Source organism: Phascolarctos cinereus, unplaced genomic scaffold (genome assembly GCF_003287225.1).
Source record: "Phascolarctos cinereus isolate Bilbo 61053 unplaced genomic scaffold, phaCin_HiC Scaffold_9;HRSCAF=440, whole genome shotgun sequence".
Classification (NCBI taxonomy): domain Eukaryota; kingdom Metazoa; phylum Chordata; class Mammalia; order Diprotodontia; family Phascolarctidae; genus Phascolarctos; species Phascolarctos cinereus.
In genome coordinates, this window is record NW_027556402.1 from 45,244,932 (window position 1) to 45,260,972 (window position 16,041).

Below are 16,041 nucleotides of genomic sequence, written 5' to 3' on the forward strand. Positions count from 1 at the left end.
GCAAGATCCAACGTGAAATTTAATGTGAGCCTTTACATGTTGGAAAATTGGCAAATGCTACAGACCAAGACTTATTATTTTGTTGATTATCTAGACAACAGATGTCAAACTCATGAGCCCCCTGCTGGGCACAGTCCACAACATTCCCCAGGGCGACTGAACTAGATTAGAATGTGATTGGGAATGTTCAACAAAATAAATGAAGATACAATAAAACACACATAATGTCAAGATGTAGTTTTCTAAGTCCACTAAGTGCACTATCCTTATAGTTTACTGACCTCCATTTCTGTTTGAGTTTGACCCCAAATGATGGAGAAAATATTAATCATGCAGATCAAACTTAAAAGTATATTGTGTGTACATTTTTGGGGTTGTTAAACATTTACTACCAACTCCCTACTAAGGCCCCAGTCATTCATCCTTCCACTACTTCCCTACTCGTTTTCAGTCATGTCCGACTCTTTGTGACCCCATTTGGGGTTTTCTTGGCAAAGATCCTGAAGGGGTTTGCCATTTCCTTCTCCAGCTCATTTTACAGATCAGGAAACTGAGGCAAACAGGGTTAAGTGACATAAGTGCCCAGGGTCACACAGCTGAGGCCAGACTTGAATTCAGAAAGCTGAATCTTCCTGACTCCAGGCCTGACCTTCTATCCGCTCTCTCATCTAACTCTTAGGTTCTACAATATTTCAGCATTGACTAAGGACCCAGATCTCCACTTGGGGAAAATACACTACAGCCTCACTATAAGACGTCTGGGGGCTATAAGACCAACTTGAACCAAGGTCTTTGGTGTACTCAGATATCAGACTCCCTCAGATTATTCTGCATGGTAAACTTGCCTTATGTGAATGCTGTCTCTGGATTGAACATATCCTTGTTAAGCAAACCAGACAGAGTAGTTCTTCTCTGGCAGTGAAGGCCATTGTCATTAAAGCCACTGAGGTTCTCTCTCTAATGTTAAACATAAAAGATAGAGCTCTGCACCTCATGTTAAATAAGTCATAAATGCCCACTTGCTCACTAATCACATGACCCTAAAAGCTCCATCCAGGGAACTGTACTCTGAAACGATGTAGCCAATTACATGTAATGTATCTGCATTGCTAACATAACAAGTCCATCTCCTGACATTGATGGAATTTGCAGTGACTGCTAAACCTGCTAAAACTGCTGAACAAATTTCATAGCCTCATAGCCCTAAAATTGGAAGAGATCTTAGGTACCAAATCCAGGGGTAGGAAACCGGTGGCTTTGAAGCCACATATGGCCCTCTAAATCCTCAAGTGCAGCCCTTTGACTGAATCCACATTCCACAGAACAAATCACCTTAATAAAAGGATTTGTTCTGTAAAACTTGGACTTAGTCAAAAGGCCTCACCCAAGGACCTGGAAGGCCAGGCTCCCCATCCCTGATAGTCCGAATCATTTTTCTTTTTTTTTGGTGAGGCAATTGGGGTTAAGTGACTTGCCCAGGGTCACACAGCTAGTAAGCGTCAAGTGTCTGAGCTCAGATTTGAACTCAGGTCCTCCCAACTCCAAGGCCAGAGCTTTATCCACTGTGCCACCTAGCTGCCCCTAAATCCTTTGTTTTATAGATAAGGAAGAAATAGGGGCAGCTAGGTGACACAGTCATAAAATAATAATAATGATGTCTGGCATGTATATGGCTATTGTCATCTCATTTTATTCTCACAACAACCCTGGGATGTAGGTTTAATATTTTTAAGCATTTGCAGTGAGGCAAGATTATAGACAGAATACAGAATGAGATAGTCCCTTTGTTAAATTGATTTGCATTTTTAATTGGGCAGGCAGGTAACCCAACCTAAGGAATAGAGTGGGGGAAATAAGTGTTTGATGTAAAACTCAAGACCATGCAAAGAAGAACCTTAAATTTCAGGTAAGAAATTTTCCCTTCTATGGTAAAGGAGTTTTGCTTTTTTATTTTTCTCCCCAGTTCCTAGAACACAGTAGGTTCTTGAGAAATGTTTATTTAAATGAATGAGCTAAGCCACTGAGCACTGTATTCAATATTCTGTCAAGCAATAAAGTATGTATTAAACCTGTCCTTCTCCCCCAACCCCACCCTCTAACCTCACTACTGCAATCACATCAAAACTAATACTGCTGGGGCAGCTAGGTGGTGCAGTGGATAAAGCACCAGCCCTGGAGTTGAGAGGACCTGAGTTCAAATTCAGCCTCAGATACTTAATAGCTGTATGACTTTAAGCAAGTTGCTTAACCCCCATCACCAGAAAAAAAAAAAGATGGGGGGGTAAAAAAACCAACTAACATTGCCTATGGAAAGGGCAAGTCAATGCAGTGCCTTATTTTCCCGCTAGTCATACCTATGACTTCCCAGACCAAAACACTGTTCCCTGACCGTACCTCCCTTCTATGTGCTATCTCCCAGTCATTAGAATGTGAGCGCCTTGAAGGCAGAAGCTATGTCCTTGACCTTAGCACAGTACCTAACGCATAGTAAGCTCTTAATAAAAGTTACACTTATTTCCTCATTCATTCATTTATTCAACATTAGGGAGTAAAGAACAGGACCAAGATACAGGATTTTGTCTGTCTGTGCTTTATCATTAACTTATTGTATGACCTTGAACAATCAATCAGATGTCATCTTGCTTTACTACCTACAACACGGTAAATACAGCTGACCCATTAACAAGAACATTGTTATGATACATACAATAATACATCTAAACCTCTCCAAGCTTTTCAGAATAAAATCACTGGATAAATACTTCATACTAATATGAGTGGCACCTCATGTTTATGAAAATCTGAATTAAAAAAAAAAACAGAAACATTAAAAAATTTGCTTCTCCTCCACACATGCACACATATTTTGAAAGAATCTTTTTGCTTGACAAAACAGTTTGTTGGAGATTGCCTCTACTATATCTAAAATAAATTCAAATAACAAAAAGTTGATTCATACACATCTTTTTGGAATGTGCCCATTACACAAAACAGATGATATTGCAGTATATACCCCTATTGTGGACAACTCATTTCTCTTTTAGGGTATTCACAGTTATGTAGCTCTGGACCTCTGTTTGCAATCAGCATAAATAAAAAGGGCCACATCACTTCTATGAACTGTGTAGTACAGCAAACCAAATAGTTTAATCAGAGCTATAACTAGGGTGGGGTGACTAGGATCTTACCCTGGTGGAGCATATGCTTCCTTCCTGCTTTTGGTTCTGCATGTAGGGGATGAAAGGAGAATATTCCACAACTCTAGTGGATTGATCCTAGGATAGATCCAATGGGATAGGGCTTTTGGAAAGATGCTGCCCTTTTAAGCAACCTGGTATAAACACTAGCTTGACCATATTTTACCTAGGAAGAGAGGTCTTTTTATGGGCCCATCAGTGTTTTCTGTCCAGGAATGGGGGCTACCTTGAGGTGCCAGGGGTAATACTGGTCTGGGGCAGGGAGTGTACTTCTCTGAGACACATTTAGCCTGAGAGTGGGACAACAGCTTTTGGGCAATCTGGGCATGAGAAGGGAACTTGGAAGGGGTCCCCAAGCTGTGGTCCATGCCTGCTTTCATCTCTGCCAGACGAGCTTGCTCCAAAGGCCAGAATTCCTCATTATTAACTTCTACTATAGAAGTTAAAATTATTGAGAAGCCACAAATTGTAGTCTGGGAATAAAAAAAGAACCCACAACCACCCAAGGCAGCCAATCTGAATGTCATTAAGTTAGTGCTTAAAGGAGTCGCATTTCCTCTTCAATTCATTAGGAAAGCCTTGGTACGTTGCCTGTGCCATGTGGGGGAAAGTCCAAAGGTGATTGTTAAATAGTACCACAACTATAGCAATGCTTCATGGGCCTCATCATTACAAGGAGATTCTATGTTTCACACAATTAATTTTCCAGATAACTGAAACTTAACTCTTCAAGGGTAAAATTGAAAAATGTAACCATTTTAATGGAAATCTTTCTTAAGAGCCAGTATGGTATAACAGAAAGGTAGTAGTCAAGTGAAGAGCGAGAAGGCCTTTGCTCCCATGCCAGCTAGGCTACTGGGTCACCTGAGGCAAGCCAATTCATCTCACAAAGACTGGCTTTTCAGAATCTTTTAAAACTTTATTTTAGACTCATTTTAGAAAATTCAATGAGATGAAGTCACATTTCAATTTACAGGTAAAAACAATGCTTAATTCTTAATCTTGATTTTAACTTGAGACTTTGGATAGGATTAAACTACGACAATCCTTGAACATAGACTTGTCAGCACTTTGTAAAAAGGCATCTATCCAGGACAAGTTACAATTTATGCTGACTGAGCAGTAAAGACTTCTGAGTTCACTTGTTCTGAATTTATTTCCCCTGAGAAGGGCAGATGGGTAAAAGCAAACATTCTGTGTTCTTCAGACATTTTACTTTTATTCTCAAGATGATGCCAGTGGGGATTATGGGATGGGAGGCTTGATTTATCCCACGGACACAACTTCGAAATAAAGGCAGATAATCAGGGCACCAACCCAGCTTTGTTTTGGGATTGGTGGAAAAATGTGTCTGTGCTCTGGAAATCACAAATAGGGGTGTTTACACAAACTGTTGCTAAAGTGTCATGAGCTGGTGTGTGAGCAGTTTACAGCTTAGCAAGAGAAAGCGAAAAACATACATTGCACCTTCTGTCAGCCCAAACTCAGTGTTTGTGTTTCGTCAGATTGATAGGTTTGATGCGGATGGCTTGTTTAGCAACATCCAATCGGTGCATCAGATATCAGCCAAGCTCCTGTCATTGCTGGAAGAAGCCACAACAGACGTGGAACCAGCCATGCAAGTAATCGGTATGTTTATACTCTTCTTGAGTTCTCCAGAGCAGGAAGAAATAATATTTTAATACCCGCCCCATTCCCCATATTAGCCTTAATTTTGCATTCCTTCCATACTCCCCAAGTTTCCCAGGAGACCTAGAATTGCAAAGTCCATCTCCAGTCTCACTGTAATTACATAAAATCTGTGTTTCCAAATGGGTTTCCAAAAGTCCCTCAGTAGCACTAAGCATTCCATCATCTTTCTAATTTGCTGCTACCTAGACTCTTTCCCTTCTAGTCTCTCTCTCTCTCTCTCTCTCTCTCTCTCTCTCTCTCTCTCTCTCTCTCTCTCTCTCTCTCTTTATCCCTCCCTCTCTATCTTTTGTCTCTCTCTGTCTCTCTTCCCCTCCGACTCCCCTTTTCTCTGTGTCTCTTTTTCTGTATCTTTATCTCTGTCTGTCTCTGTCTGTCTGTCTCTCTCTTTCCCTTCTTCTCCCCTCTTTTTTAATGGCCAAGAGTTAAAAATTTAAATCAGCAAATAGCTTTACTGAATTTGGTAACTCTTTTTAGGTTATGTGCCTCTGGAAATATCTATGACTTTGTAGCTCACAATTTTTTTTCTAAATTTACACTTAAAATCTTTATTAACACTATAGATTTTTGGCCACTAGAACTTTTCATGCTTCCTTTTAGGTTATTTCCTGATTTCCCTTTTTCTGTCTGTGATTTGATGCTCACAGACAGTCTCAGATTTTTTTTCTCCACTCATGTTAAAAATAACTAGAGTTAAACTAAACTAAAACTACACCTAAAAATAGCAGAGTTAAAAATAATTCTAAAGATTGCTGTGTGAGAAACACTGAGACCAAGTCTTATTTTCTGTATTCCTTGCAAGTCCTGTCCATCAATGTTGCTACAAAGATAGCTCAGTGCCATAAAGCCCTTGAAGACAGTAACCTCTATTTTATATTCTATACAATGCCAAAGAGGCTATGAGCTTTGATTATTGATAGCACCAGGAGACAGAGAGCATAGCGGTTTGTTTTTTTTTTAAGCAATCCTAGGTTGGTGGTCTGAGCCCTTCCCATCTGGCTCCAGCCTGCCTTTCCTGACATTTCAGATTATTCTACAATCCAGCCCAATTCGCTCAGTTGCTTTTCCCTGAAATCATCCTTCAATCGGCCATCTCTTTGTTTCGCATAGGCCATCCTGGGTGTCCAGGTCTGGGATGCCCTTCTCCTTAATCCCCAACTCTTAAAATCCTTAGCTTCCAAAGAATTACTGAATAATTTTCCAATAATCCAAAGAGTTATTAAACTACCTATACCCTTTAACCCAGCAACACCGCTATTTAGTCTATTTGCAAAGATGATTAGGGAAAACAAGAAAAGAACCTACATGTTCTAAAATGCTTATAGCAGCTCTCTTTGTGGTGATAAAGGACTGGAAATTTCAAGGATGCCCATCAATTGGGGAACAGCTGTACAAGCTGTAGTGTATGGTTGTGGTGGAATACCACTGTGCTATAAGAAATGATGAGCTCGGTGATCTTAGAAAAACATGGAAAGACTTGCACAAAATAATGAGGAGTGAAATGAGCAGAACCAAGAGAACATTGTATATAGCACCATCAACATTGTTTTAAGAACAACTTTGAGCAACCAAGTCCTTTTGACTATTATAAATACCCAAATTAACTATAAAGGACATATGAAGAAAGACATTGTCTGTATCCAGAGAAAGAATTGATAAATAGAAGTATGTGTAGAATAATTTTACACACACACACACACACACACACACACATACACACATAACATATACATACATACATATATATATTTGTGTCGAATGATAACCACCTCTAGGGTGTGGAGGGAGGGGGGAAGAAAAAAAATTTACATGATAATTTTGTTGTGTATTTGTTGCAAGTTGTGCATAGCAGATTTGCAGTTTCATGTAAAATCAGCATTTTTTAATTGTACTATGTTAATGAAATGCTTGTTTTATTCCATAGATTAAAAATAAAATCCTTTAGCTTCCTTCAGAGCTCATCTTGGGTCTCACTCTCTATGGGAAGCTTTCTGGCCCCCCTACTTGTTAGTACTTCCTTCTGCCTCAAATTACAGTGCACTTATTCCTTAAGAAAAGTTTACATCCCCAGCCCTACGTAAGCATCTGGAGGACTGAGGGCTGATTTTTCGTTTTGTCTTTCTATCCTGGGCCCTGAGAGCAAGGCCTTGAATATAGCAGAGGCTTAATAAAAGCTTGTTGAACTGAATGAAATGACCAAGATTTTACTTAGTATTTATCGAGTTCTCGTTATATGCTTCATAGGCCTGGCCTCGCAGATGGAATAGATGGCTACCTAATTTGTAGTGTGCTCTAAATGATGCTAAAAGGAGTAAAAAGCCTATGTGGCGCTGACATATTTCTCCAGCAGATCACCTGAAATTCCTAAGAGTTGTTTGGTTGTCTCAATCATGCCCAACTCTTTGTGACTCCATCTGGAGTTTTCTCGCCAAAAATCCTGGAGCAGTGTGCCATTTCCTTCTCCAGCTCATGTTACAGATGAGGAAACTGGGGCAAAACAGAGTTAACTGACTTGCCTAGAGTCACACAGCTAGTAAGTGTCTGAGGCCGAATTTGAACTCAAAATGAAAAATCTTCCTGACTCTAGGCCTAGCAGTCTATCCACTGTGCCATCTAGCTGCCCCTGAAGTTCCTAATACTTGGGGAATTCATGGAACCATATAATTTAAAATATAAAAATAAAATATAATAAAAATTTGATAGAGTTTTCTAGGCTTTTGAGCAGCTGTGGGTGGTCTGGTTTTTTTTGGTGGGAACTAGTTATCCTCCAGAATGGACATTCTCAATAAATGATCCCTAGTTTTCACTCAAAAATCACTAGAAAGAATTCACTCTGTCAAGGAAGCCCATGCAATTTTTGTAGAGTCCTACTTGCTAGAAAGAGGCTGAAAGAGAAAAAGGAGATGAGTAATAGAACAAGGTCACAGAGGGGTGGGAAAAGATGGGAGTGAGAGTATAGGTGGATTAGCTTTAGCAAGGAAGAAGGCCACCACCTCCTTCAGATCTTGAGGGAAAGAGGATAGGCCAGACAAGAACACAGAGAGATTCAAGACCAAGGTAACCAGGTGGCATGGTTGATTCTGCAAACTTTAAAGTTCTATGCGAATGGTAACTGTTATGGAGGAGGGGAGTTAAGTACTCAAAGCAATCAGCAACCTGAGAGGGATTCTTGGTAAAGTATGGTTTTGCTCAAAGGCTTCTAAGGTCCAACTGTGAGATTCTGCAGTTCTAGCATATATTGGCCAAAGAAGGCATGGTTAATGAGCCATTTTTTTTTCTTATTTCAATAGTATAAGGAAATCCCTTTGTGAAAACTCCTCCTACCAATGCAGATCAGAACTTGCTCTGTAACCTGTAGTCTTAGATAGTTGCCTGGGACCCGGGGCATTTGAGTTACTTGCCCAAGATCACGTTGCCAAGATATGTCAGAGGTATGATTTGAACCTGGATCTTCCTGGTTATGAGGTTACTTCTTTATCCACCACATCACAGTGACTTTCATCTCTGTCAGCAGAATGAAAGTTGTTGCTTTACAACTTACAGTCTTAGCTGCCTTGAGCATGGAGACATTAAGAACTAATAATAATAATAAGTAGCATTTATATAGCTCCTTAATATTTGGAATGTACTTTACACATGCTATTCATCTGATTCTCAAACATCCCTGTGAGGCAGGTGCTATTATTATCATCCCCATTTTACAGATTAGGAAGCTGAGGATGAGAGAGTTTTAAGTGATGTCCAGGATCATACAGCTAGTACCTAAGTCAGGATTCAAACTCAAATCTTCATGACTCCAAGTCTAGGGCTCTGTCCATTGTACCACCAAGTTGCCTCTGACTTGTTCAGGGTCACACAGCTTGTATGTATCAGGGGTGGGACTTGAACCCAGCTATTATTGTCTTCTTGGCTGCTTCTCTATCTACTATGTACTCTTCCTCTCAGAGAGACAGTGTGCTGATGAAATTATCACCTTAGGAACAGACTTAAGAAAGGAAAGGTTACTATAACTACCCCACCTCCACCAGTCACATGTTGCCAAACAGCAGAGAGCTCTTGTTGCCAAACCATTTTATTGGTTATAAAAATTCCCACCCAGAACAAAGGTATCCAGGAAGCCAAAGGTATCACTAGGGAGACCATCAGTATATTGGTAGAAAGACAGGACTTGGGTCATTGCCAGAAGAGGCCAGCAGCTATTAACCCCATCAGTTGTAATCATCTAGTGTTTGTAGTAGTGGAGGAAAAGTTGATTTCTCTGTCCACAATGTGGGGGATAAAACTTGGAATCCTCAAAGCATTTTAAAGTAGCAATAACCAATCACTGTCAAACTTTCCTTGGAGATGAGTGACCAGGGAAACAGCTAGAGAAATGAAGATTCGTCCCAAACCTTTTGCTGTTCTCCATTCATGATCTATCTGTTTAGTTTCTAAATTTTAGTCTGTGATTTCAGGTTTAAAATAGTTGTTAAATTTTCAGTTTCTATCCAAACTTTTCATTCACAATTTGTTAAATGCTAGTATTTTAATTCCCTTCTCTAACTAGCCATGAACACTGAGATCCAAATTAAGTTTGCTTCTCCCTGTTCAAGCAGAGGTTCCCAAACTTATTTGGCATACCACCTCTTTTTTTTTTGTGAGGCAATTGGGGTTAAGTGGCTTGCCCAGAATCACACGGCTAGTGAGTGTTATGTGTCTGAGGCTGGATTTGAACTCATGTCCTCCTGACTTCAGGGCCCGTGTTCTATCCACTGTCCCACCTAGCTGCCCCCAACTGCCTCTTAAAAAAAAAAAAGAGTGGCAGCTAGGTGGCACAGTGGATAGAGCACCGGCCCTGAAGTCAAGAGGACCTGAATTCAAATGTGACTTGAGACCAAACACTTGACACTTACTAGCTGTGTGATCCTGGCCAAGTCACTTAACCCCAAGTGCCAAAGAAAGAAAGAAAGAAAAGAAAGAAAGAAAGAAAGAAACACAAACAAACAAACAAACAAACAAAAGAAAAGAAAAGAAAAAGATACTCCCCTAGGGGGCGGTATCACCCACTTTGGGAACATAAAGAATTAGGGGAATAAATAGGGAAATAAAATAATAAATTATACTATATATAATATGTAATTATATATAATATAATATATAAAATAATAAATTAGGGGAATAAAATAGAGAGGAACTAATAATTTTTTCTATTTTAGTATTGAAATATAAGAATGAAATATGAATGCATTTCAGTTTGATTCTGTATTGTCAAAAAAATTTTAATTTTAAGGATGGACTGGAGTTTTTTATTTGTAAATAGAAAAAAGCATGATGTATTTTTCTTGCTATTATTTCAGTCTTTTATATGTATACATGTATACACACATATACACACACATGTATATATTCACACACACACACACACTAATTCAGAAAATAGAGGACCCCTTCTAGTTTCTTGCTTTGGTGGACAGTGTTTAGGGGCTGGGATGAAGAAGCCTGTGTATGAGTACTGCTGGTGGTGAAATTAGCAAGTGTCCTACAATGATATTGACATGCAGGCAGCCCCAAGTGAAATTAACCTGATTGGCCTTGGATTTATTCATGTATCTTGCTCTAATCCTGCCTTCCAACCAACATGTATCAGACAGAGCAGTCATCCTTCACTACTAAAGAAAAGAGGCCCGGAGTTATGTTACCGTGGAAACGGAATCACTTTTTATTGCAAGATGCTTTGGTTCATCTATGATATTCTGAAGCTGAATACATTGGTAGGTCTTGCAGAGGAGTCAAATATCCTCCCTGACAATGTCGTGCTTGACCACTGGGCAAACAAATCACCAATTTTAGCTCTTCAAGCTTTATGAAGCTCTCCACAAATATCTCATTTTATCCTCACAACAGCACTGGGAGATTCATGCTGTTCATGTCTCCATTTTACGGTTGAGGAAACTGAGGCAGACAGTTGTTAAATGGCTTGCCTAGGGTCACAGAGCTAATAAGTGTCTGAGTGCAGATTTGAACTTAAATCTTCCTGACTTGAAGTCTAAAACTCTATTCATATATCACCTATACCAGAAGCCCTGGGTTGGAGTCTTACCTCTGATATGTTCTTGCTCTGAGACCTTGGGCAAGTCACAACTTCTCAGTGCCCCCAGGAATCTACTTAAGACTACAAATTGAAGAAAAGGTACCAACCTGCCTTTGTAGAGAATTTTAGGGGTTCCTTACACCAATGAAATACTAGGTCCAGTCCTCATCCCTAATATGTACATTGAAATGTGGCCTGCCTTACTAGAAGTATGCCCCTGGGCAAGTCACTTAACCCCATTTGTCTCAGTTTCCTTATCTGTAAAATGAGCTGGAGAAGGAAATGGCAAACCACTCCAGTATCTTTGCCAAGAAAACCCCAAATGGAATCACAAAGAGTCAAACACTACTGGAAAAAAACTGAACAACAAGAAGACATATGCAAAGAGACATAATGTAACCTTGAATGGGAAGATAGTAGTAACAACAAAAGGAACGAGGAAAGGTTTCATATTAGAAATTGGGACTTGAGTTGAATCCCCTTCTGTTCTTATCTGCATTTTCATGTCCTTTTATACCCTTTATCTATTTAGGTTGCCTAGAACATGGGTCCATTTGTCTCTTTTCTGCCTAGCCCTGTCCCTACTTAAGGCTCTAGGCAGGGTATGTGACCAAATCCTCCCTCCTTATGTCCCCCAACCACCACCCCTTCCGTCCCAAGAGGTCTAGCTCTTACTCTATCTCTACTTTTCTCTCTAACCCATGAAATCTCAAATACTCACATAATGTCATTGATTTAATTTAAATCAATAGATTTAAATTTAAAAGGTTCCCAAATTTTAATAAGTTCCCAAAGTGGGTGATACCATCCCTGGGGGGTGCTGGAATGATCCAAGGGGCAATAGTAGCCCCAGGTGCTATTGGGAGGCATGCATAAGGAAAGAAAAGAAGAAAATTTTGAAAAACTGTTAGTACGTGTTTCATCTGTTGTGTAACAGAGTTAAAATCATAGTGATCACATTATTTTCCAAATAAACACACAAAATGCAAGTTATAACCAATCAGTGGTCAAGTTCACCAACAGGTCTTAACAAACAAGTGTTGGCAGGTGAGCATATTGCACATTGTTAGGAAGTCCAGCATGCATTGGCAGGGATATGTGGGTGTAATGATTTGTTTATAATACAACACTATATGGTCACATGATGAAATATTGTATCATCAAAATTTCATTGCGGGAAAAACCCACACATTTGCAATAAATTATTAAGTTTAAGATGTATCATTTTTTTAAAAAATCATATATTTTTTTAAATGCTGCAAATTTAAAAAAAAACATTAAAGGGTTAAAGAGAATAGATTTTCTGGGTAGCACTGAGTAATTTTTTTAAAAAGGGGGCAGTAGGCCAAATAAGTTTGTGAACCTCTGATTTACTTGTTCCCTCTAATGTTATATATTGCTGCCTGTCTGCATGTCTTTCTGCCCACCATGTCCAGGCTCTCTCATAGGTTTGCCACAGGGTGTCCAAACATTCAATGTTCTGGAGGCCTTCCTCTGTTTCTGCTGACATTGAAAGGGTGTCAACAGAGCCCTGAGGCTGTCTCCTTGTCATCATGCAACCTCATTCACCCATCTTTGTTTTCTATCATGCATTTCTTTGATGGCACCTTTTACTTGTGTTCTTTAGTGTTTCTCATTCATTACATATTGCAGCCTGCTCCCATCGACCATGCATCTCTCCACTGACCTCTGTGTGATACTCACTGTCATTATTCTCCCTCATTTGTCTTCCTCCCTTAGTGGCTCTGTTCTTCCTGTCTCTTGTGCTATGGCTGCCTAAATGAGTGGCAGAGATGGTATACTAGTACATCGTACTTAGAGGCATATCTCAGGGGCACACACACAAAGGGGCTCACAAGCACTGATCCCTTTTATGGATTCTAGGCAAATTTTGTGAGTTCTTTAATATTTCAGGACAACAAACAAATATAACCACGGGGAGGGGGTTGGAAGTGAGATCGCTGTCTATTTGGGCTAGATAGAAAGCAGAAAAGACATGGAATCTTTTTAGAATGTTAGTGTTTGAATTCTGGTGACATTAACATAGTATTTTGAATGTTAATTGAGGTGAATGATGCACTAAGAGTGAAAGCTTGAGTTTTAACAGGCTCAGAAGAAAATGGGGATGCTATTCTGGGCTGTATCACTTTGGGATGTGAATTTGAGTGATAGCATCATAGATTTGTGAGTTACATGGGACTTTGGAGATCATCAAATCAAGTCCAATCCGTCCTCCTTTTACAAGGGAGGTAACTGAGAACAAGAAAGCTTAAGGAATTTGCCCAGGATCACACAGTAATTGTTCCAGACGGGATATGAACCCAGCTAGGTAGCTCAGTGGACAGAGAGCTGGGCCTGGAGTCAGGAAGACCTGAGTTCAAATCCAGCCTTAGACACTTACTAGCTGTGTGACCCTGGGCAAGTCATTTAACCTCTGTTTGCCTTAACCCACTGGAGAAGGAAATGGGAAACCACTCCAGTATCTTTGCCAAGAAAACTCCATGGTCAGCTTTAGTGTATTATACTCCATGGGTTTATGAAGAATCAGACGTGACTGAATAACAACTTTTTGACTGTGTTCAGCACTCCATCCTCTACTTCTTGCAGAAGATCAAATAAGATAATATATTAAGCTCTTTGCAAATCTTAAACTGCTACATAAATGCTAGCCATTATTACTGTTATTATTATTATCCACCTCAATGTTCCATTGTTGAAAAGATGGTAATAATACCTTATCTCAAAAATATTATACATGTTAATTAGTCAATATGAATAAAGCAGTCTGATGATACTGAGATACTGGAATAGTCACATCACAGGCATCTTCTATTCAGATCATCGTGCACTGTTTAGCCACAGAATTTGTAGAAGTCAGGATTTTGATGAAGACTTTAAAAAAATAACTACAAGCGTATCTTAAAAGATTTTAATTTTTTTCTTTTTGAAAAAGTATTTGCCTTTTGTTTTTATAACATATCCCCTAAAACACACCCCACCTCCCACTCTGATTAAACCTTTCCCTGTAACATAGAAGTGGATTTGAGCAAAGCTAACAAACCAACCACATCTGTAGTCCTCACCTTGCTAAGGAGGAAGAAAATCTGCTTCCCCATCATTTCTTCAAGGCCAATGTCATTACAATTCATCAGTTAGATTACTTTTTTTTTGTCCACTGTTATCATTTGCATTATTGTGGTCATTGTATACATTGTTCTTTTGACTTTGCTTTCTTCACTCTGAATCATTCTAGAAATCTTCCCATATTTCTTCTAATTTCTCATGATCATAATTTCTTATAGTACAAAAAATATTCTATTTCGACATTCCCCAATTGAAGGACATCCATTTGGTTTCCCTTTCTTTGTTATCACAAAGTGTACTGCTGTTGATACTTAGGTATAGATGGGAATTTTCTGTCAGTTACTTCCTTGGGGCATATGTCCAGTAATGGGATTTCTGAGTCAAATAAAATTGTTTTCCAGGGTGGTTGGAACAACTCAGAGGTTTACCAATAGTAATTGTTGTGCTATTAACGTAGTTAATATGTTTCTTCCAATACTGACTGCTTTAGGGGGTTTTTAAAGCATCTTTGCCATTTTTAATGTTTCTCATCATAAGTGTAGGTGTAAAAAAATCATAACAGACTAATCTTATATTATTTTTTTGACAAGACTACTAAAGTGGTGAGCCAGGGGTCAGTGGCATCATGGGTGAATGGCTAGAGAACTGTTGAGTCAGGAAAACCAGGACTGAAATCTTGGCTCTGACATAAACTGATTGTGTGACCCTCACCTAGTCACTTAATCTCGCAGTGGACAAGGCAACTTTCTAAGACTACATATGCTAAAATAGTTGGAAATCTTCTTTGGTAGATGTTCCTTACCAATGAAATCACAGGTCCTGACCAGGGTGAATCTGAGTTAGAATATATGTATCATGACTTTGCAGGGAGGAAATTGCAAGACATTATGGATTTTTCTTCCTCTTGTGCTCTTCCCTTGATCTCTGAGTCCCCAAGTCTCTGAGTTTCTTCCACAATGGGCATGTTTCCAGATCAATGTCCCATCTATACCTTAAATAATATTTAATTGGATCCTCATTGATGTAGGTATTTTATATTGCAGATTGAAACCCTTATCTTTGCCAATTTAATGGGAATGAAGTGAAATCTTCAAGTGGTTTTAATTTGCATCAATCAATTGGATTGCAAGCATTCTAAGGGCACAAATCATCTCCTATACTTTCCTTGCATTCACCTTAGCTCCTTCAGTGCTCTTTGATTGACCAAATGTTTCAGTGAATGGTTGATTGAATCACACATCATTTTTAAAAGATCAGTTTACACCCTACCTATGGGCACAGTCACATGATGAAGTGGAAAAAGTATAGAGATTAAAGAAGAGGAAAGGTTTCTATACATACAAAAATAGCAGCTTTTTTGTATGGGTGTGTGGTAAAGACCTGGAAACTAAAGGGGTACCTCTCAACTGGGCAATGGATGAATGAATTGTGTGTTTGAATTTGATGGAATTCTATTGTGCTTTAAGACATGAGGAAAGACATGTTTTCAGAGTCATGTAAAGATTTGAATGAATTGATGCAGAGTGAACAGAATCAGAATAATTTTAACATCAGTATTGTAAAAATGAACAGTTCTTTAAAACTTATAAAAACTCCGATCTACTCAATGATCAACCATAATTTCAGAGGACTGATGAAGAAAATGGTGCTGCCCTCTTGAAAAATAGATAATGGACTAATATTCAGAATGAGAAATGCCTTTTTAGACATGACCAATGTAGAGATTTATTTTGCCTATGTGATCAAGGAGTTCTAGAATTCTTTCTTTCTATCTTTTTTTTCTCCACTGAATGGGGGGGTGGGTGAGGTGGGAGGAAAGGAAAAAGTGAATGCTCAATATTGCTGATTCACTTCCCTGTACTGCTTTTTTCTCTTTCTTTTAAGATATTTGTTACAAGCAATGGCTTGCTGGATAGGGGAGGGAGGAAGGATAATTTTTTTAAAAATATGATGTAAAACCAAAATGTATTAAAAAAATTATTTTTTTCTTTTTTTATTAAT

General features: G+C 39.0%; 1 protein-coding gene across 1 annotated transcript in view; it reads left to right on the forward strand.

Annotated features, from left to right (window-relative positions):
• The window catches only part of ARHGEF38 (Rho guanine nucleotide exchange factor 38), a 126,176-nt gene that overhangs the window by 39,965 nt on the left and 70,170 nt on the right, over positions 1-16,041 (forward strand). The window contains exon 3 of the mRNA XM_020974757.2: positions 4,703-4,826. Within this exon, the coding sequence (XP_020830416.1) occupies positions 4,703-4,826 (124 nt within the window). The remainder of the gene's footprint in view (positions 1-4,702; positions 4,827-16,041) is intronic.